At 32.2% G+C, this 23,813-nt stretch overlaps 2 protein-coding genes across 3 annotated transcripts in view; one reads left to right on the top strand and one right to left on the bottom strand.

Annotated features, from left to right (window-relative positions):
- LOC145283956 (RCC1 domain-containing protein 1-like) overlaps positions 1 to 17,234 on the bottom strand; it is a 52,200-nt gene extending 34,966 nt beyond the window's left edge. The window contains exons 1-2 of one of the 2 annotated variants that reach the window (XM_080133054.1): positions 17,129 to 17,234; positions 2,822 to 3,035 (exon numbers count right to left, since the gene is read on the bottom strand). In XM_080133054.1, coding sequence (XP_079989180.1) covers positions 2,822 to 2,990 — 169 coding nt within the window. In that variant the 5' untranslated portion in view covers positions 2,991 to 3,035; positions 17,129 to 17,234. Of the gene's footprint in view, positions 1 to 2,821; positions 3,036 to 17,041; positions 17,066 to 17,128 lie in introns of those variants that run through there. The other variant, XM_080133055.1, reaches the window with a different exon arrangement.
- A 41-nt stretch (positions 17,235 to 17,275) lies between these two features.
- The window catches only part of LOC145283955 (26S proteasome non-ATPase regulatory subunit 4-like), a 38,896-nt gene continuing 32,358 nt past the window's right edge, over positions 17,276 to 23,813 (top strand). Inside the window, exon 1 of the mRNA XM_080133053.1 lies at positions 17,276 to 17,400. Within this exon, the coding sequence (XP_079989179.1) occupies positions 17,375 to 17,400 (26 nt within the window). The 5' untranslated portion in view covers positions 17,276 to 17,374. The remainder of the gene's footprint in view (positions 17,401 to 23,813) is intronic.

The raw sequence follows: 23,813 nt of genomic DNA, 5'->3' as shown, positions 1-23,813 counted from the left end.
TTATTATTATTATTATTATTATTATTATTATTATTATTATTATTATTTTGTCATCTTTATCATCATCATGACTTTTCGACAGCCTTAATAAGCTATGATTCTGAAACACTTAAAACTTTATAATCCTTACTCCTACAATTTTTTTTTTAATAATGACATCGAATTTAACCCTTCATAGAAAGATCTGTTTCGTTCTGTCTAGACAATTTCTTATCAGAGTAATATGAGCTTTCACAGACGGAGCCCCCCCCCCCCGGCTTAGCCTGAACTTAATTTCTTTAAAATTTAATTTGAAATCACCTTTTCTAATTAAGCCGATGATGAAGGATCTCATACTATTTTTTTCTCTTTTTGCTATTAGGTCCCATTAAACTGGGGACAGACTTCTCTTTAGGCTTCTGCACTGCCTGGAAAAAAAACAATTTTCATTATTTCAGCTGTTTTGAAGACTTTCCAATCGGATTATATGCATCGTCACGCTGGACTTATTTTGGAATCCATTCTCTCTAAAGAACTATTTTGCATTTCAGATCAACTGGAGAGAATTTTCATGCAAGCTGAAATATTATGCACGGTTTGTTTATATATATATATATATATATATATATATATATATATATATATATATATATATATATATATATATATATTTATTTTTTTTACATATCCAACATTTTTCACTTTTTATTTGGCAATATATAACTACAATAAATTGCGGTTTCACTTAATGCCTTAACTAGCAAATTCTAGCATTGCTACAAATATAATTTGCTGATTTCTTTTTGTCCTCTGATGAGAAGAATAACAAGAATAGTATTCTTTGAAACTCTGCAGAATAAGGACTTTGTAAATTGTTTTTTGGAGTATTCAGTCGAACAATAAATTTTGATTACAGTTTTAATTTTCTTTCTCTTATAATAAGCTCTACTCCCTATTGCATATTGAGCTTTTTTTAATTTGGTTGGGATTAAATTTTCTTTATATACTGTTATTTATATCAGTTTGAAGCTTACCATTCTGTATATCAGGTAAACACTACATCCCTTTGTTTTTATTAATATATACATATATATATATATATATATATATATTTAGTAATGTGATTGATAATTTAAAAATCAAATTATAATTAAATTAAAAATCCGTTTCATAAGAAGGAACAACAACAAAATCAATTATTTGTACGATCGTTTCGGAAAACAGTGTTTTTATTGTGGTAGACATCAAGTTACGGACAATAATTATTACATATAGTTTTTTAACAAACAAGGTTTCCTCGTCAGCAAATATTGTGAAGGGTTTTTATTAAATGTAAAAGAAACCATAAATAAACCTAGCATTAAAAGTAAGGCAGATGTATCTGGAAAAAATTAAAATAAAGTTATGGATTTAAACTTGATAAGAAAATTAATATGGGTTACAGATAGAAATAAATAGAGTAAAATATAAATTTGGTTTAAGTACTATATCATACATACATACATACACAAATATATACATGCATATATATGAAAAAAATAGACACATATATACATATACATAGATATACAGATATATACATAAAAATATAGGTACAAATATTTACCTTTTAATTTTTCGCCTTTTGAAATCAGGAACTATGGTTAAAGTACTCATATAGATGTTTGCTATAGCTTTTCAGCTTATGAAATGATAAATTTTAAGAAGAACGCCCGTGCAATAATTTATTTCCGTTAGCATATATATATATATAAATAAAATGAAAATTACAATTGAATTTACCAAAATGATCCAAGATGGTAAAATTAAAGTAAATTATAAATATTAAAGAATTAATATTTATAAAATTATCTCAGCCAGATATAAAAGCTCGATAAAACCAAATAGGAAATAGCGCTTATAATCTGAACAAACAGTTAATAAAATATGTTAAAAAACACTTTGAAATGAGTTAAAAACATATTTAATCTGAAAAGGAAACACTAGATAAATGGATAGTTCTTAATCCGCGGAGTTTCAAATAAATACTTTCCTTCTCATCAGAAGGTAGGAATTCGCAAAATGCGGGATCGGATTTTGCATGCAGAAATATTTGATGAAACAACAAGTAAGTCAAAGATCTTACTTGAAAACAAAAAAAGTGAAGCAGAGGGAATATGGTGAAGAAAAAGGTGATTACACATGAATGGATAGTCTGGTGGAAAATAAAAAATCCAGTGATGGTAAAATCCAAATGTAAAACTTCAAAAAAGTTAAAAGAATTTCCATTTGTACAAGTAAAATCCAAGGAAATCCCATAATTGGAAGAAGATGGTCCATAATAATCCAAAGGCAGAAATCCATGGAATAATTCACAAAAATGTGTACAAGGAAAAAAAAGAAAAGATTCCAATAATATTAATAAAAGAAAAATAAGATGTGCTTTTCACTCTACTTCCAAGACCTAAATAGATTTAATATGTTTTTAACTCATTTCAAAGTGTTTTTTAACATATTTTATTAACTGTTTGCTCATATATATATATATATAGCGTGTCAGGAGGTGATGAAAATAATCCAATAAAGTGCTCGATCGTGGATGTGAGAGCTGAAGATACATTGCATTTGTTCAGTTTTTCAATGTCACTGACGAACTTATGCTGTTTTTTTCCAACCTCTTATAGTTGATTCGGTGTAATGAAACCAATGGTACGACCTTGAAATATGTATATATAGTGTCATAATAAATATTGTATATATATATATATATATATATATATATATATATATATATATATATATATAATCTAGCCATTGCATTAAAGGAAACATTTCAAAGAGTGAATGAAAATCGTTTATTTACCTGTTGCAAAAGCAATTTGAGACCAAGAGGAAGAACATTGCACTATCTTTTCATTGTGTTTTAAATCAAGTTGCAGAGGTTGAAACTCTTTCACCTTCCATTCGGAAAATTGGGTAGAATTAGTTGATAATTGAGAGAAGCCATTAAAGCCACATCCGAAAATGCCCATTCTTCTCCAAGCAGAGGTTTCAGAGCTGAAAAGAAATTTGATATTCTGAAATAAACAAAACAAAAGACAAGTAAACATAAAGTATAAAATTATTAGTAAAAGCAGAAATATTGCATAAAAAAAAACAAAAAAAAAAAAACAAAACAAAATACGATTGTTTAATAGCAATTAGAAAGATCTCATAAGCAACATGGTCTTGGATATGACCTTAAACTATATCCAGTGGTGAGGCCCCAGCTTGCGGGCTTTGAGGAGTGTGGAGCCACCCTTTAATTACCATTGCTCCCAGGTCCACTCTGACCCGGAGTGGTAGTACCTGTTAGGGTCCCAACTATGGGATGAATAGAAACCGACTTGAAAACAACAAATATATTAAAAATCTTTTTTTTCAAAATCTTTGGATTCAGCATTAAATAACCTGAAAAAGGTTGATATGCCGTAAAACAAAAACAACCAACCAACCAATATAAGCAACATTTTAAATCTAATATATAAACAGCTATATGTCTGTCTGTCTGTCTGTCGTTCCGTCTGTCTGTTTCCATATTTTCAAACTCTATCTCCTCCAAAACTTAAAGTCACAGAGCAGCATTAGGGGTCTTAAATGATTCAATTATTTTAGGGGTCATTCTTTTATGGGTCTTTAGCCGGTTAAAATTGTTTTTAAGGGGTAAAAAAATTGGTTAAATTGAAAAAATCATTATACATTTTGTACATTCATCTTAAGTTTATTTTTAATTTTTAATTGCGTGTCAGGTTGATAAAGTGGTAACATCACCAGCTTTGAATGCTACAGTTTCGGTTTCGATTTTAACTGATGGCACCTAAATATTTTTTTTTTTTTACTTTTGAAATCACGACTCTATAATAATAGATACGAAATCTGGACAAATTAAAATATCATATTTAAGTGTATTTTATGCCCGGGTAAAGCCGGGTGCCCCCCCCCCCACGCTAGTAATAAATAAGTTAAGTAGTTATATCATTTACTCTGTGAAGCAAAATTCTGTACATCTATTATTGATGGGAGGATTCCAATATTTTTCCTGATTCCGATACAATTACTGATTCCGATTCTTATAAAATCTCTCTCTGTAATCTGTAATTGTAGAGTTTAAAAAAAAAACTTTTTTTATTCCATTTTCAACCCCAACAAAGCGCAGTACCACTTTGATGTAGGGGGGGGGCTACTATTGGGGACAGTAGTTGCAGGGATACTATGTAGGGAGTTGAGCAGCAAGAGGTCTATTCGCATTACACTTGAACTTCTGCATGTCAGTACAGTTGAAAAAAAGCATGAACCCGGAAGGGAGTTCCAGAATCTAGTAGTTCTGAAGAAAGAAACTCTTAGAGTAGAATGCCTTCTTACATCTATGGATCTCTACTGTGTTGGGGTGGGACTTGGCTGCTTGTCGGGTTTGTTGAGGGAGGGGGGGCGAGGTAGTACAAGGGCTTGTAGTTCGTCAGAGAATCCACCATTAAAATACTTGTAAAATAGGCAGAGGGATGCAACATTTCGTCGGTGGGACAGGGGATGAAGTTTAGATGACAGTTCGGGGCGTATCATGTTGGCGACTCTCTTTTGAACTCTGTCCAGGAGCGAGAGACTAGTAGCAGGTGCACCAGCTCAAATGTGACAACAATACTCCATACATATGTGAATGGTGGCCTTTAAACACACACTTTTTGAATGATCTATAGATTTTAATTTTACCGACATTTTAAGATCAATAAATATTTATCATTTTATCTTTAGTATTTCCTCTTTATTTTATTTCAGTCGAAATTCTCAGAAATCAAGGGACCCACTACTTGGGGCTAACACTTGAACTCTAAATGAGATACATAGATATTAGAATTAAATAGAAAGGAGAAAGCTATAGAAAGGAGATCTTACTTGGGCGGCGAATACTATGTGATTTTTAATATTTTGTCAGAGTAAACAAACAATTCTTATGGGCATTGGAAAATAGATACTAATTTTTCAATGCTGATACCCCTAAAAGTTCTAATTTTTCTGATTCCCGATTTTGATTAGTTGTCCTGGCACTAATAACTTATCTCCATATATAATATTTTGATTACAGAAATTTCTCTCTGGACCAAAATACCGTAGGTTTTCAGCAAGATATGCCACATACAAATTCATTACACCTACCCTGATAGCCACTACCTTATGTAGCTTATGACCACCATTTCTCCCACATTCACTTGTGATAATAAAATACTTAATTGGATTCAATGAGCAACATCATCACAATCGCCACATCTACAGAGAAAGGAGTTCTTATTTTTCTCTCTCAATATTCAGTACTCTCACTGCTACCAGTTGACACTGGGACAAATTCTATATTTTACTACAACATTTTGCTTGCACTGCCATTAACTGGTTATTACATATATACACATACTTTACTATTTCCATTTTCTGCTCTACAAACAATAAAATCTCCCCAGCATTATTCCAGCCACTCTAATTGGCTAAGCTCAGACCATTCTTATATTCTAGAATACAATTCTCCCACTTCTTAAACGAACGGTTAATAAAAATGAAAGATGGCATCACTAACAGATATATTACTACACCCTTCCATGCTTCGGATACAACAAATACAAGTTCTGTTCTTAAAGAAATTGCCAAAAACAATATTTAATGGAATTAGACATTGATGGTATTTCTATTTTTTTCCATCCCAAATAATGCCTAAGTTTATTTTCACATTTACACATCACGACCATCAGGACAATGCGTTCTCCATCACATACAAAAACAAATGCTGACAGAAATAATTTTTTTTTTAAATGACAAATAAGAAATGCAAATCCAACAAACCCCCCCCAAAATAAAATATTTAGCAGTAATTATTCCCTAAAAACCGGTTATATAAATTTAATTGTTTCAGTGCCGTTGTCATTTAATCACCCGGGATTAAATAAGATAGATGGAAGTATGTATTAGCAGAAGACCTGATGTCACTCAGGATTGAATGAGATAGATGGAAATATATACTAGCAGAAGACCTGATATCACCCAGGATTATATTTAGAAAAAGTTATCCAAGGAAAACATTATTCTTAGAAAAAATTACTTTCTTAGAAAAACGTTATCTTTAGAAAACATTACACTAAGAAAACATTACTCTTACAAAACACTACTTTTAGCATTGTAAGAAAGTAATAAAGAATGCAAGAGAATTGTATGCTCAGTCCGTCAAGTCCAAAGTAGCTGAGCAACGGCTTGATTCCCACCAGTTTTGGCAAATAGCAAACAGGATCCTGAACAGAAGCGTGTGCTCTATCCCAACTATCATCAATGGACCTGAGGTAATCTCGTCAGCATCAGACAAAGCCAAACTTTTTGCCAAGAACTTTGCAGCTAATTCTACCCTTTGCGATCAAGGCTGCCAACCTCCAATATTTCCTCCTGTATCAGAAAACACACTATGTGATATACAAATATCTGTACGTGATGTTGCCAAGCTAATCAAAAACCTTGATTCCAGTAAAACAACCAACCCTGATGGTATTCCAATTATAATATTCAAAAAGCTTCAACCAGAACTAGCGCCCATACTTACAAAACTGTTTAAACGTTGTCTTAAGAAGAATTGCTTCCCATCACCCTGGAAAATCTCATCAGTATGCCCTGAATCGAAACCAAAATGTTTAGCCTATGATTTACTTTTTTCTTTTGACGTCAATGCCTGAGCTATGAAGATATGTTTGCTGCAAGGCTAAAAATTAAAACATGAACTAATAGCTATTACGTTGCGCATGTATATACGTAATGCCGTCATTCGACCTTCACCTGGCAAATTGCATTATTTTAATCTTCACACTTTTTTTCCCTAGATAAAACCCAAATATAAAGTTTCGCATGGGTTTGAATACCCTATATATTAAGTTTCATGTCTGTAGACCAAAAACTAACAGAGGAGTTTGGTAGGCAAAATGTTTTAGACCATTAAATATATATACTAGCATGGGTGCCCGGTGTGGCCCGGGTGTTTGGAAGTGTATGTTGAGCAAAAAAAAAAAAAAAAAAAGTAGTAGTAGGAAGGTAGGCTCGACCCATACTGCAAAGGATGAAAAGAATGGGGTGAAACCTGACGTCTTTGCTGTTATGACCACCACCAAACCGGAAATGATGTAGGTTTTGATTAAGGCTAGACAATTGAAAGGAGAGGATGACTTTCGAAAATATCAGCGAAAAAAGCGACCCTACCTGTAGAAAAGTGCCCAGTTGAAGGTGAAGGTATTAATGTTTTTAACCAATTTTTCGATATGTGTCGCCTGAAAGGTCCAACTTCAAAATGATACTGATCTTGTAAAAATCTGTCACCTCTGTCGAAAGTTTTAGGCAGACATGCAAACATACATACATACATTTATATATTGGTAACTCCAATTTTTGACCCACACCGATTAAAAAGCTCGCCCTATCTCTGAATACCATTTATGTAAAATTTCAAATGTTTAGACCAGAAATTATCTGAGTAATTAGGAAGAGACTGCAGAGGTCAATTTTTTTTTTAACTTTGACCCCTTTTTTGACCCCTTAACATTTATTGTTTTGGGCTTAAATCAAGTTATTAAGTTAGATCCATGTCCAAGGAACCTATATCTAAAATTTCAAGTGTTTAGACCCAAAATTGTCGGAGGAGTTTGGTAGAGTTCTCAAAGGTCAAATCGTTGATCTTTCACCCCTTAACAACCAAATTTCTGGTCGAAAATGGATTACAAAGATTTTCCCAAATCTCAACATCCTGTATATCAAATTTTGAGTCTGTAGACTGAAAATTGACAGAGTTATTGCGTAGGGAAATGTACACAGACACACAGACAGACACAGACACATTCAGTTTTATGGATATACTAGCATTTCAGCCCGGCATTGCCCAGGTGTTTGGATGTGTCTGTTGAACAAAAAAAAAATGTGGTAGTAGGAAGGCAGGCTCAAACCCGTACTGCGAAGGAGGAAAAGAATGAGGTAAAAACCTGACGTCAATGCTGTTACGACCACTGCCAAACCGGAAGTGATATTTTTTAAAATTAAGGCTATACAATCTAAAGGAGGGGATAACTTTCAACAATATCGGCGAAAAAAAGTGATCCCCCCCACTGTAGAAAAGTGCCCAGTTGAAGGAGAAGATATTAATGTTTTTAGCCAAATTTTCGATATTTGTCGTATGAATGGTCGAACTTTAAAACGATATTGATCTTGGTAAAATGCGTCGCCTCTGTCGAAAGTTTTAGGCAGACATGCAAACATACATACATACATACATTTATATATTGGTAACTAAAAATTTTTGACCCAAACCAATTAAAAAGCTCGCCCTATCTATGAATACCATTTATGTAAAATTTCAAATATTTAGACCAGAAATTGTCTGAGTAATTTGGAAGAGACCGCAGAGGTCAATTTTTTTTTTAAACTTTGACCCCTTTTTTTACCCCTTAAAATTTATTGTTTTGGGCTCAAATCAAGTTATTAAGTTAGATCCATATCCAAAGAACCTATATCTAAAATTTCAAGTGTTTAGACCCCAAATATTCGGAGGAGTTTGGTAGAGTTCTCAAAGGTCAAATCGTTGAACTTTGACCCCTTAACAGCCAAATTTTTGGCCGAAAACTGATCACAAAGATATTCCCAAATCTCAGTACCCTGTATATCAAATTTCGAGTCTGTAGACTAAAATTTTAGAGAGTTATTGCATAAGGAAATGTACACAGACAGACAAACAGACACACAGACACGTTCACTTTTATAGATATACTAGCATTTCAGCCTGGCGTTGCCCGGGTGTTTGGAGGTGTATGCTGAGCAAAAGCAAAAAAAAGGGTTAATTTTTTTAACTTTGACCCCTATTATGACCCCTTAATATTTATTGTTTTGGGCTTAAATCAAGTTATTAAATTAGATCCATGTCCAAGGAACCTATATCTAAAATTTCAAGTGTGTAGACCCAAAATTGTCGGAGGAGTTTGGTAGAGTTCTCAAAGGTCAAATCGTTGAACTTTGACCCCTTAACGTCAAAATTTTTGGCCGAAAACCGATCACATAGATTTTCCCAAATCTCAGTATCCTGTATATCAAATTTCGAATCTGTAGACTAAAAATTGACAGAGTTATTACGTAGGGAAATGTACACAGACAGACAGACACACACACACACACACACACACACACACACACACACACACACACACAGACACGTTTACTTTTATAGATATATAGATAGATATACACATACATAAATATATCTAGAAAGAGATTTGTGTTTACTATAAGCTTTTTACACAAATATTACGCAAGTATAAATCATGTAGAATATCTGTATGAATATAATTACACGTAATAGTTAACTATAGATGATCATCCCATAAGAAAACAAACCAAAAAAATAATAGGGAATTAATTAAAATGAATGTTTAAAAGAATATGCAAATTAGCTAGATATTTTGCAGATGAATGCAATTTCACAACCCATATATAACAAAGTTGTATTTTCTTTTTAAATAAATAGAAAAAGGGGTTTTTAATACGAATATCAATACACACACACATACAAAAAAAAATTATGATATAGATAGAATAGAAGATAGATAGCTAACTCGACCTATCAGTCAGTTTGGAAAAATAAAAGCCTTTAAAAATGAGCTACGAAAGTCATTTTTTTTTTTTTTTACAAATTGACTGACTAACAAAGAATAACTGTTCTTAAAATGACTGCAGGCATCAGAAATGTTTTCCTTCTGCCTTGTTGATTGACAACATTATTAGGCGTACCATCATTACTTCCCTTTGTTCACCTCGTAACGACCGCTTTTCTCCAACTGTAAATGGTAATTTTATTCTCCAGTCAATTTATTCCCACATCCTCGGCCTTTCTTTCAATTTTAGAGTTAAGAAGATGTGCTAACCTGTTCTTAGACTCATCCAGTTATTTACGTACAACCCTCTCCCTCTGTCTCTCTTTGCTCCTCGATTCTTTCATTGAAGAGGGTAGCATTTATTTCAGTAACACTGGACATCTTTGCCAACTTATTGACTTTTGTAATGTCCTCTAACAACCTGCACTGGAAAATGACGATGGCTAATTGCTTAATGACACTAACTGAAAACCTGAGTGTGACAAGTTCAAATCCAGTTTGTTGCACAGAAACACTTTGACTTTTGGAAGTTGGCAACCTTCATTGAGATTCCTTCCACAAGTACCTGATGTCTTTCTAGAGAGATATCAGGGAAATGAATGTGTAGCGGAACTGAACGACACTCTGTTGGTTCTACTGACGTTACAAAACAGGATGTGCACAAGAACCAGTGTCATTCGAACCCAGAATCTGTCCAGTACAAAGAAAAGAGAGATATGCAAATTGTAGTACTGTCACAATTAAAAGTCTGCATATGAGGACAGTTTTTTTTGCGAGAGCAACGGGACATAATTGTGATTTTGTGAAGAAGGGAAGAGAAGATGGCTTTGCTCACTCGGAGTTATTTTTTGTACGCGCCAGTGGGAAGAAAAAGAACGACAGATTTTTGGGTTTTTTCTTGTACACAAAATACTATTCGCTAATTTAAAACATCAATTTTAACTTTTCCGAATGCCAACAAGAATTATCTGATTCATTATGGTTAAATTAAGATATTTAATTTAATTATATAAAGTGCTTAAAAACTGATGGAAAAACTTTAGGATTTTATGTTCTATATATATATATATATATATAACTACTTCATTTACTCACATAAATCTAATATACAAAAGTATAGATTTATGCGTAAACTTTAAGTATTTACTTCAAAAGTGCTCAATACGTAGGTAGAGCTAGTTAGTAAACAAAAAACAAGAAGCAACCACAGAATTCGCTCATAAGCCTGACGAATCCTATAGTGGATGAAACGCAGAATATTCAGTGTAGCTTAATCGCCATATATATTTTATAAATTACTATATATATATATATATATATATATATATATATATATATATATATATATATATATAGAGAGAGAGAGAGAGAGAGAGAGAGAGAATAAATGATAAAAAGTTATCTTCCAAAATTCATGATGTTGACCATCTTATAATTTATTCCTTCAATTCAGTTGACTGTATCTTGATTCTTGACAGTATCTGTTTCGTAGCACAAAATCAATCACTTTATTATATCAATCAGTTAATCTATTATGCCCTTAACTCATCAGAAGAAATAGCAACAATCAATCCGTCAAAAGGAACTGGAAGTGTGATTTGACATGATTAAAATCCGAAAATTGGAGGAGAGACTGCAAATACCTTTATATTTTTCCATTACGCCATATTGAATTTTTATGAATTTTTATGAATTTTTTCATATGAATTTGTCATTTATTCTCTATATTGCTCTGTAATTACATTGAGCTTCTTAAATAAGGATTGATATATATTATAAGAGAATATATTTCTACAGAAATATATATATATATATATATATATAAAAATATATATATATCGACTAAAAAATAAAAGTAGAGAAATAGAAATTTTTTTTTATTTCCCTACTTTTATTTTTTTTAATCGCTATCCATTTTCCTTTTCTCCTCGGTCTTTTTTTTTTTAATATAAAATGAATTCCGAAGGAATACGTCTTCCCCTCATGATTGCCTTAATGTGTGTATATATATATATATATATATATATATATATATATATATATATATAAGTCTAGAAATAAATTTGGAAAGAAACTCTAAATAAAAGGTGAAGAGTAGATATGTTTTTCTTTAGGTCATCAGAAATTATATAATAATTTACATATGAAAATTTGGTGCTTCTACAGAATTGGGACGAGATTTTGTAGTCGATAAACAAAGTTTTCAAATAAAAAACAATGGTTTCAATTGATTTTTTTTTGTCAATTCTAATAAGTTACAATGGTAGCTTCCAAATTATGCAGTTAAAATTACCTGAATATTACTTCATTACAAAATAACTTTAATTGTGTTAGCAGGTGAAAAATTGCAACCATCTTTGTTTAACTTGGACGGAAAATTACCTCCCTTTCAAATTCTCCTCTGTTTTATGATCGTTTTCATCAAATTCTATTTTTATTTTCTTTAAAAAAATTTTTTTACCTGATCAATTTTCATAATTTTTGGATATAATCATCTTAAAAATATGAGCAATTCGTAGATACCATTGTTTTCATGTGAAATTCAGTTTTATGATTTCCAAAAATCTAATACCAATTCTGTAGAAGTGCCGAAAATTTAAATTACTGATACAATTCTACTATTTTATATAAATACTAGCCGCCCTGCATTGCCCAGTCATAAAATATGCTTAAAAATGATATTTTGATTAATGCAGATTTCGTATTTAATATTATATTATATTGGATGCAATATATAATAAAGTTTTAAAATGTTAAAAAAAAATGACTTGTGCGCCACCACCGAGAATCGAAACCAAAACGTTTAGCTTACAATTTACTTTTTCCTTTGATATTAATGCCTGAGCTATGAAAATAAGTTTGCTGCAAGGCTAAAAATTGAAACATTGACCAATAGCTATTACGTTACGCATGCATATTCTTCATACCATCATTCGATCTTCATCTGGCAAATTCTATTTTTTTAAATTTTACACTTTTGCACCGATTTTCCCTGGCCAAAACCCCAAATATAAAGTTTTGCATGGGTTCAAATACCCTATATATTAAGTTTTATGCCTGTAGGCCAAAAACTAACAGAGGAGTTTGGTAGGTAAAATTTTTTAGACAAATATATATACGCATACATAAATATATAAAGAAAGAGGTTTGCATTTACTATAAGCTTTTTACGCAAATATTGCGCAAGTATAAATCATGTAGAATATCTTCATGAATATAATGACACATAACATTTAACTAATGATGATCATACTATATAAAAAACGAAAAAACTAATAGGAAATTAATTAAAATGAATGTTTAAAAGAATATGCAAATGAACTAGATCTTTTTCAGATGAATGTAATCCCACAACACATCTATAACAAAGTTGTATTTTCTTTTTAAATAAATAGAAAAAAGGTTTTTTAATATGAATATCAATACACAAAACAAAAAAAAATAAAAATTATAAGAGTATAGAAGATCAGTGTTGCAAGCATTAATCGGAATCAGAATTGAGAAAAATCAGAACTTTATAGGATACTAGCAGGGGTGCCCGGCGTTGCTCGGGTGTTTGGAGGTGTATGCTGTGCAAAAAAAGCAAAAAAACAAAAAAAAATGGTTAATTTTTTAAAACTTTGACTCCTATTATGACCCCTTAAAATTTATTGTTTCGGGCTCAAATCACTTTATTAAGTTAGATCCATGTTCAAGGAACCTAAATCTAAAATTTCAAGTGTCTAGACCCAAAATTGTCGGAGGAGTTTGGTAGAGTTCTTAAAGGTCAAATCGTTGAAATTTGACCCCTTAACAGCCAAATTTCTGGCTGACACCCGTCACATCGATTTTCCCAAATCTCAGTACCCGGTATTTCAAATTTCGAGTCTATAGACTAAAAATTGACAGAGTTATTGCGTAGGGAAATGTACACAGACAGACAGACACACAGACAGACAGACACGTTCACTTTTATATATAGATTGGAATCGGGAATATTTCAGCTTAGTTTTTAATCAACCAAAACAATTCTTTTAATTTTCCATTGTTGGCACTAATGATAAAATGATAAATATTTTTTATTTTTTTTTTTTTTGTTTACAAAGCAGTCACCACTTACCAAGGCCCGGAGGCCACTCGAGGATAAGGGTTAATGAGTGTACTGTGGTCGAAGGGAACATGTAGTCATCACATTAGTGAGTAAAAATTATTCACAATTACAATTTAAGTAGAATGCTTTCCGTTCAAACGTATCACAGGCAATATTAACAAATGAATGACATCTTACAAAAAGGTGATACATTTAGTGATAGCATGGATTGATTCAGTGGTAGATCTTGAGACCAGATTCTCATGTGCTGGTCTCAAATCTCAATAGTCCAGCTTGCTGATGAGTCATATAATAACAAAACTGTGTCTGTGGATAATATATATATATAAGAGCAAACAGTTAATAAAACATGTTAAAAAATACTTTGAAAAAGAGTTAAAAACATATTTAATCTGAAAAGGAAACACTTGATAAGTGGATAGTACTTAATCCGCGGAGTTTCAAAGAAATACTTTCCTTCTCATCAGAGGGTAGGAAGTAGCAAAATGCGGGATCGGATTTTGCATACAAAAGTATTTGATGAAACTACAAGTAAGTCAAAGATCTTACTTGATAACAAAAAGTGAAGCAGAGGGAATATCGTGAAGAAAAAGGTGATTACACGTGAATGGATAGTCTGGTGAAAGGTAAATAATCCAATGACGGTAAAATCCAAAAATATAACTCCAAGAAAGTTAATTGAGTTTCCATTTGCACAAGTAAAATCCAAGGAAATCACATAATTTTATTTTATATATATATATATATATATATATATATATATATATATATATTAGTGTTGGGACGATTAATCAGAATTGGAATCAGAAAAATCAGAAGATTTGAAAGTATCGGAATTGGTATCGGAATCAGAAAAATTGATGTCTTTTTTCTGATGTCAAAACGATTCTTTTAATTGTTTTTTTTTATTTAATTAATTTTTTTTTTTTTAAGCAAAATCTTCCATTGCTGGTAATAATGATAAATTAATAAATATTTATTGATTTTAAAATATCAGTGAAGCTAAAATCGATAGATCATCTTCCAAAAGTGCATTTTGATGTTTACGAAAATATCTCCATATTTAACGTGTGTTTTACGAAAATCGGGGAAAATAATAATCTTACAGTTAAATAATTTATAAAGAATCGGTAATTGTATCGGAATCGGGAAAAATATTGGAATCGTCTCATCACATATATATATTACTAGCATGCCGCCCTGCATTGCCCGGTCGTAAAATATGCATAAATATATTTTAATTAATACAGAAACCAAGACACGTGCATGCGACTATTATGCTTTTTTTCTAAACAGTTCACTTCTTATAAATAAAAAAAATATACTTGCGTTGAAATCAAAACCAAAACCTAAAGACAGTATATCAAGTACAATAACCATTGGACCAGCTTGACACGACTTTAAAAAGCGTTTTTAAATCTACTTATTCTTAATATAAAGAAGCTGTTATGTTTTACTGCCGCACACGTGTATTTGTGAAACAGTTGACAAACTGATAAAAATCTGATGACTCTCCAGTACCAATTTTTCAATCTTGCCCCTTAGCAGCCCTTTTTTCCGGATGAAAACCAATTAAAAAGTTTTCCACGTGTCTTAATTCCCTATATACCAAATTTCAAGTCTGTAGATCAAAAAAGATTTTTGCAGAATTTTGAATTTCAAATGATATATTTTCAAATTAGTTTTCGTTATAATACCTTTATTTTATACTAGCGAGGGGTACCCGGCGTTGCCCGGGAGTTTGGAGGTGTGTGGGGGGGGGATAAAAAAAAAGTAAGTATGAGGATCGAACCCAAACCCTTGAGGCAAAGTTGTAAATTAAAGTGTGAAAAAAAAAAATTGGATTTGGCAGGTGCCCGTTTTAATGAGTTAATGAAGTCAAGTTTGACTGCGGGATTTTTATTTTTCCCCAAGATGTTATAGGAAAAAGACTAACCCACATGCGGCGAGCGACAAATGTTGAACATTTATCTTCCCAAAAATCAAGCAAATTAAATAGACAGGCGAGCTTAGTTGTTAACTGTGAGATATTACGATTTATATGTGATATAAAAAGTTTTAAAAAGTTGTGAAGCGACCGACCGCTTCTCTGAAAAAAGCCTTTTGTAGACATACAGAAAAAGCGAACACACATACATACATACATAATTTTCGCTTTTATATTTATTTATATTTTCTACTCTATCTAATCGTTTAAATTAACATCGGTTTAAAACAATTATATCTTCTTTTTAGAAAGTTGAATACAAGATAAAAAAAAAACAAAAGAAACAAATTCACACAATTTTCTTATTTCAAGTAAAACTAGGCCACAAAGCTACTAAACAGCTCCCAATATTAACAAAGCGGTTGGTCTCGGAACCGCACAATGTGGTTTAAGAAATTTCGTGGCAGCGATAAGAGTCTTAAAGATGATGGGCGTAGTGGTCAGTTATCAGATGTTAACAACGATCGATGAAGCCAATTGAAACACAACTGTTGGATGTAATGCATACGACTATTTCCAACTACTTGAGAGAGATCGAAAAGACGAAAAAACTTGATAAATGGGTGCCTTACGAATTGCACCACAACCAAAAGAAACGCTGTTATAAAATGTCATCTTCTCTTCTTTTACGTAACAAGAACGACCCATTTCTCGACTGGGTTGTGACTTATGATGAAAAGTAGGTTCTTTACCACAGCCGGTGATGCTCAGCTCAGTGGTTAGATGCTGACGAAGCTCCACAGCACTTCCCAAAGCCAGAGTTGCACCAAAAGGTCATGCTGACTGTTTGGTAGTCTGTGACTGGTCTCATCCATTACAGTTTTGTGAATTCAGGTGAAACCATTATTCTGCCGCATCCGCCATACTCTTGAGACCTCTCACCTACAGACTACCATTTTTTCAAGTACCTCGACAACTTTCTGCGTGAGAAATGCTTCAAAAACCTAAGCGATATTAAAAACGCCTTCAGCGACTTCATCGCCACCAGAACGCAAGATTTTTACATTACTTGTTTTGCGTTAGCAAAAGTGTATTGACTCTGATGGTGTTTATTTCGATCAATAAATTTTTGTTTGAGACGATATATGTTCATCTGAATTTAATAGTTAAAAACCGCAATAACTTTCTTGTCAACCTGATGTTAATTAATAGTATTAATTAATACATATTACTTTGAACGTTATTCAATTTCTTTTTTTTGCCTTTTTAAAATCAATATTCGATGAATACGGAAAACAGAGTTTTAAAATGGCTAAATTTCTTTATTTTTAAATGCTAGAATATTGTATATTTGATAAACTGATTACGAACGTTTACCTGATATTAAAAAACAAAGATTAGAAATGCTTATAAAATCTAACCGGCTGTTTCTACTGATAAATAAAAAAAAAAACAGTTACATACCGGAAGTCATGTCCACGTTTTGTAGTCTCGCATTTATTACTTTTTATTGAAAAAATAAAAATGTATTATAATTATATTATATAATATAAAAACCAACAAATAATTTATTAAAATTGTATTTATTAGATATATATTTCATAAATATGTTTACATCTTATTTGTTGTGATTTTATAGTTTTAATTAATATGTATGAATTAATAGTAAATCCGTAATCACTGCGAGTCTGCATCAAGGAATTTAGCAAAATGGTGATCGAAAGTACTATGGTGTGGTAAGGATAACATTAATTTAATATTTACGCTTTATTTTTTCATCCTGTTTCTTTTCTATAAGCTTAAGTATCTGCATGGGTGTATCTATCGTTAGTTCATGGTTTGTATTAATTGATATTTGTACAAAGCTGACTCTTAGCTGCCGTTAATGTGTGAGTGACGCTGCAAAAACTTAATAGATTCTCCCCCTTCTGTTGTAATAACTCATTTTATTGTCTGATCGATTAAATTTAAAACTCTTCTTTTTTTTTATATTCTATCCGTATTGCAAAGTTTAACGTATCATATAGTTCAGTAGTTCGTGCATAATTTGAAAAAAGAAAGAAAAAACGGAAATCTATTAAAATGAATAGTAGGTCCGATTTCTGTATTTTTCTTTGCTGTACAAATGTTCAGAAACCCTGTTTTGCTTTTGATGGTCGTCAACATCTTTATACAAATAGTATTTAATCATTTTAATTATTATTTTTATGTTTTTTAATTCATTTTTTTGTTGCTGAATTTCGCCTGTATTCTCCAAATAGCAACAATTTTTGCTTCTCCTAGGCTTTACAACATATATTTGGTGGGTTTTAACAGAATTTGAGGTTTGTATTACTGTACACATAGATTCGAAAAAGTTGTCACAAAACAAATACAGAATAAATAAATGTTATCAAAGGCAAGATAAGTTACTTTTCTACCTAACTGGATATGTTTTTAGTGTTTATATTTAATGTAACATGTTTATTCAGCTCGAAAAACATACAGTGTTTACCGATGTATTGGAAAATTTAAAATGGCGGCCGACTCTCTCTTTGAGGCGGTAAATTTGGGAATATGAGTTATAAATAAAAAAACCAGACAAAATACTGTTAGAAACTGGCTCAATATATGTTACCGTGACATAGGCTGGCAATGGCATATATTCGGCGGGTTTTTAACAGTATTTTAACTGTTTTTTTTTTATTATTTATAACTCATTTTCCCAAACTCAGAGAAAGAGTCGGCCGCCATCTTGAATTTTCCAATACATCGGTAAACACTGTATGCTTTCCGAGCTGAATAAACATGTTACATTGAATAAAAACACTAAAAACATATCCAGTTAGTTAGAAAAGTAACTTATCTTGCCTTTGATAACATTTATTTGTTCTATGTTTGTTTTGTGACAACTTTTTCGAATCTGTACAGTAAAACAAACCCGAATTTTGTATAATTTTTTATTTGTAACTCATTTTCCCAGATTTGCCGTTTAGTTGTACAAATAACCTCGAAAGGGACACGTTGGGTCGACACCGGTATAAATCGTAAACAGATGTTTGTATGTTTATATTAACGTGGTTATTTAAAATGTAATTCTGTGATTAAAATTTAATTAAAATTAACCACGTTGTTTAACAAAAAAAAAAAAAAAAAAAAAAAAAAAATAATGAAAGATGAAGTTTTAAAATGATTAAATGTGTTTTGTCTAATTTAAAAATAAAAACATTAAACAATATAAATAAGATGTTGATTTTTATTCTCGAAAAGAAATAATGAAAGATGAAGTTAAATATTGAATTATTGTGGAAACGCATCATCATCATATGCATCCGAGAACAATATCAAATGTAAAATCAAACCAAAATCTTGTTTGTATTGTTCAATGTTTTAAATAATAAATAAATCATTTTAAAATTTAATTTTTCATTATTTTTATTTGTTAAACAATGTATTATTTGCATTGTTTAATGTTTAAAATTTTTAATTATAGTATGACATTTCTAAATTATGAAATAAAACACATTTAATCATTTTATTTGTTAAACAATGTGGTACTGGTCAATCTAAAATAAATTATACGTCAACAAACTTCTGGATATATACCGGTGACGACCAAACGTGTCCCTTTTTTTTTTCATAACCGAGTTGGAGGCTATTTGTACAACTAAACGACAAATATGCCCCTTTCATAACATTTATTTGTTCTATATTTGTTTTGTTTTCTTTTTTTTTTTTTTTTTGACAACTTTTTCGAATTTATGTGTATACTAATAGTACAAACCCGAATATTTTTTTGTTTTCAATGTTTCGCTTTCCTAAAAAAAAAATAAATTGTCTTGTTCACATATATCGATAAATACTGTATGATTTTCGAACCGATTAAACGTTTAAAGGGAGTGAAACCACTAAAAAAAAATTCCATATAGGTAGAAGAGTAACTTATTTTTTTTGCCTTTTATAACATTTTTATTTTTTCACCACTTTTTGGTAATTCAGTGAATTACAAACCCAAAAGATTAAAATTTACGGTATATGTTTACGACTTATCCTAGCGTAATATAACCCCCCCCCCCCCCAATCTACACATGTTAAGAACGACTTTCGAGGTTGGGGTGTTTATTCCGAACGCTGTTCTTAACATGGGGAAGTTGATGGTGTTTATACCACGCTGGGGCAGCAGCAGGTTGTAAAAAATACCAAATTTACCTTATTTTTTTTTTTTTTAAATATAATATTAAGTTTCAAGTAAGTGTATTTTTTTGTCAGTTTTGTTTATCGGTATTAAAAAACGCTTGTTTTAGATTCATGACGCTGGAATTGTCCCCCCCCCCTTGGCCTAAAGTAGTATGCAAGATGGCGGTTGCGAACGGATATAAAAAATGGAACGGAACGCAAATTTTAGCGAAACGAAATTTGCTAGTTGACTGTACAGCCTAGCAAGGGAGAAAAAAAAAACCCCAACTCGAACTCGACTGCTGATAACAATTAATAATAAGCGTGTTTTGATTTTTAACTACTCTGTACTTGTTATGAATATTTTAATGAAATTAAATAACTAAGAAATGTTGTTGTTTCAACTAGACTGTAGTTTCACATAACATTTTAATAAACAAAAGATACCGTAAAAACTGAATTTCATCGTCCTTTCTCTGCATAATTACCAAAACAATGAAATGAAAAACTAAGAAACTTTTTCTTTTCACTTTAGAATTCCCTTCCTGTTTCTTGTTTCAATAATAATTAATTTCGACTCTATACTACATTCTCTCTGTAGATATTTTGTCGTTTCCATGTCATATTGACCACAAGTAAATTATTTTAATAATTTTGGAAATTTCTATTTTGTATAATATTTTATCTAAAGTTTTCCTTTTTTATACTGATTAAATTTGTGCTTGATTAAAACTAATTTTGTTTCTTCCAATTTATTAAAATGTCGTCTGCTAAGATTTTCAGTGGCTAAGCGCGTTTGTTATCGATTTTTCATTGGCTGATCAACTTGATCAGATCTCGGCATATTCCGGAGGTTTACATCAGCTGCTGGTCGAGCCCAAGTTAACATTTATGGAAATCAGGGTCGGTAACTACAGAAGACCCAGAAATTTAAATGTAATGTGAATAAACATCTTGCAGTCCTCTTTTAGATACAATCCCAAATAGTAATTCCTTACGTTCAAGTGGCATATGCCTTGTTTGGGGTGAAAAGGAGTTAAAAAAAAAAAAAAGTTCTATTACTGATATTGAAACAAACTAGTCTTTTTCTACTCTATCCTTATTTTAGTGCTCGACTGATCTTTAATCTCTGGCTTCTCCGTGAAGAATGCATTTTGCTACCACAACAAAAAAACAAACTTTCCTTCTGCCTAGCGTCAAATAGAATTTCACGGGACTTCCTGTATGTGGAACACATTACCATGGCACTGCTTCCTTGCAGACTAAATATTTGTCACACACTGCCCTCACAAGTAATTAAATTTTTGTTTGTTCTATTCATCATTTTTGATCTTCTCGTAATATTCTGAACCAATCAACTGACAATCCATCCAGCTCATTAATTTTATCCTCGAGTGGCTCATAACCTTCATAAGTGGAGACTCCTTAGTGCAAATAAATAAATCTGCCGGGGTAAAAACTTCATTGTGATTGTTATATATGCAATAGTCTGTCTATTATATTCTTTAACTTTCATATCTTTTTATTATTATATTTGTTTTTACTTGGAAGTCACCACTTATCAAGGCCCGAAGGCCACTCGAGGATAAGGGTTAATGAATGTAAGGTGGTAGTGTAGTAATTGTTACTGGTGTAAATTGGGTAGAATTTGATTATTTATGGGGGACGGCTCAACAAGAATTTGTTTACATTGGATTTGAACGTTACCATCTTGTATTCATCTGGGAAGCAAGCCGGTGAAACGGTGTTCTGCAGGCTGGCAGTTCTGGGAAGGATACTTTGTCCATGGAATCTGTGTTTAAATTTAGGTACAGATAGAGAGTGAGGGAAATCGTTTATAGTGGTTGTAGCTAGTCAAATGTATTTTGTGAAAGTTTGGCAAAGTGGAACCATAGATTGGAGTTCATTCAATTATGTATGAATTAATTCTATTGGATATCTAGCCTTGCACATATAAAGTTGGTTCAGTTTTACTTTATATTTCAAGATGCCTTTCTGCATCCAGAATGAACCAGCATGGCTGATAGCTGTAACATGGTTGTTACGTTTGAACCGTGTTCATTACAGTTCAAACCTCTCTCAGACCCTCACGCCGTCTGGTACTGTTGAAAAGGAACAACCAAACAAAAATAAATAAATTCAACTCCGCTTTTTTCTTCTGTTTTAGCAAAAGGTATTTATTACCGCTACTTTCCAAACAATGCCTGCTTCTTGTTTTTTCTGACTGTTTATTTCGTCTGCCATGAGATTAACAACACTCTGCCATCTCAACACCTGCTTAAAAGTCTCTCGGCGCCATTGCAGGGTCACACTTCCATCTCGCTGGACACGTTTTTCTGTCTCTCCTCACCACATGGTGCATTTTTTCTCCTTTCTTTTCTTCTAATGCAAGCCCTCACACGGTCAAAACAGCTGCTGCTGCTAAGACCTTCGCTAGCCAGCCATAATCGGCTGCTGCTGCTGCTGCTGCTATCTTCACACACGCTTATACACCCTCTATTACATAGCTTCCTATATGTCACCTTGATAGCTAGCAGGGCTTTGCTGACAAACTTATCTTTAGTTGACCTTTGACAACTAAATATTTTCGTTTACTAGCCAAACCCACATGATTTTTAGAATATGACATCTTAGTTCTGTGACGAGTATGTACATCACAAAGATTTCTCTGTGTTTTTTTTTTAAATAAGTGTAATTCTAAATATACAACAAATTTTATATTGATACTTGAAGGTATAGACATTCGCAAATGTGACTGTTTCACTCGCAATGTAGAGCCCTGGCTAGACTCTTCATGTCTCTTTTGTAAACATCTTTGTAGTACGGAGTTTGCTTATAGGGCGTTTTCTCTGAGCCAAATTCTCTATGTAAGGTCTATATATGTTCAACATTTGTAAAACATGTCCTAGACATTATGTGTCTATTTTAGAATGATGAACATGTTGTGAATTGTAACTTTTTCTTAAAAAGAAGCTGTTTAGAACGCATCATAGGTAGTCCATGTGGAAAGTGTTAAACTTCTCTTTCTATGTGGCACATTATTTTATAACTGTTTTATTAGACACAAGAATCTATAATATAAAAGCAAGAATGTGTGTTAGTGTGTGCGCTTTTTTTGTATGTCCAGCAAAGGCTTTTTTCGGAGGGGGGGGGCACTAATTCTTACAACTTTTTATATACTCCCTAGATTATAATATCTCCGATTTACAAAAGGAGGTCATCTCTATCTTTTATTTGAGCAACTTTTACATGCTATTTTCGCGCTATTTCTTACTCTCCACATGTTCATTCGTGTCTTTCGTACAAAAGTGAAACTGATTTGAAAAAAAAAACAATTCGCTGGCCTTTGTGGCCAGCAGGTGTTGAAGGCAATCATCACATCAAACAATTACTATTCATTAAGACACTGCCAGAGCTTTCCCCCCTCCCCTCTTTTGGGGAGCTGATTTCCCCCATGACAGCGGAAAGCTTAACTGGCTTACAGCCAAACTTAAAGTGCATGATTTCATTTCTCCTGCGTGAACTCATTCACTTTCACTTTCTGCATGTCAACTTTTAAATCGTTAAATTAGAACGCTTTTCACTTCCTGTCCCGTCGTGGCCGAGCAGTAAGATGGCAGGTTTTTTGTCACTTTCTTTACCACGTTCGCATCAAGGCTTCAGGTTCGAGCCTACCTGCTTACTACAACTTTTTTTTTCTCAACACACACCTACAAACACCCAAGCAACGCCGGGCACCCACGCTAGTGGAAAATAGAAAAGAAAAACATTGGTATTTGATAAATACATTTATTGAATACTTGTCTCTCTATCTAATAATTGTTGATGCAAGGACCATTGATGAAGTTGAAAGCTAAATCTACCTGGGAAAGAAAATCACGAAAGATGGAGATGATCTCCCTAAGATAAAAAGAAGGATAGCATTGGGATGGGCAGCTTTAAGGAAAGTGGAAGAATATCACGAGAAGCCGAAAAGCAAATGTCAATCAAAGGG

Source organism: Euprymna scolopes, chromosome 8 (assembly GCF_053919585.1).
Source record: "Euprymna scolopes isolate OS-2025 chromosome 8, ASM5391958v1, whole genome shotgun sequence".
Taxonomy (NCBI): Eukaryota; Metazoa; Mollusca; class Cephalopoda; order Sepiida; family Sepiolidae; genus Euprymna; species Euprymna scolopes.
Note: the sequence above shows the minus strand (reverse complement) of the source record. Positions and strands in the feature narration are given on the sequence as shown.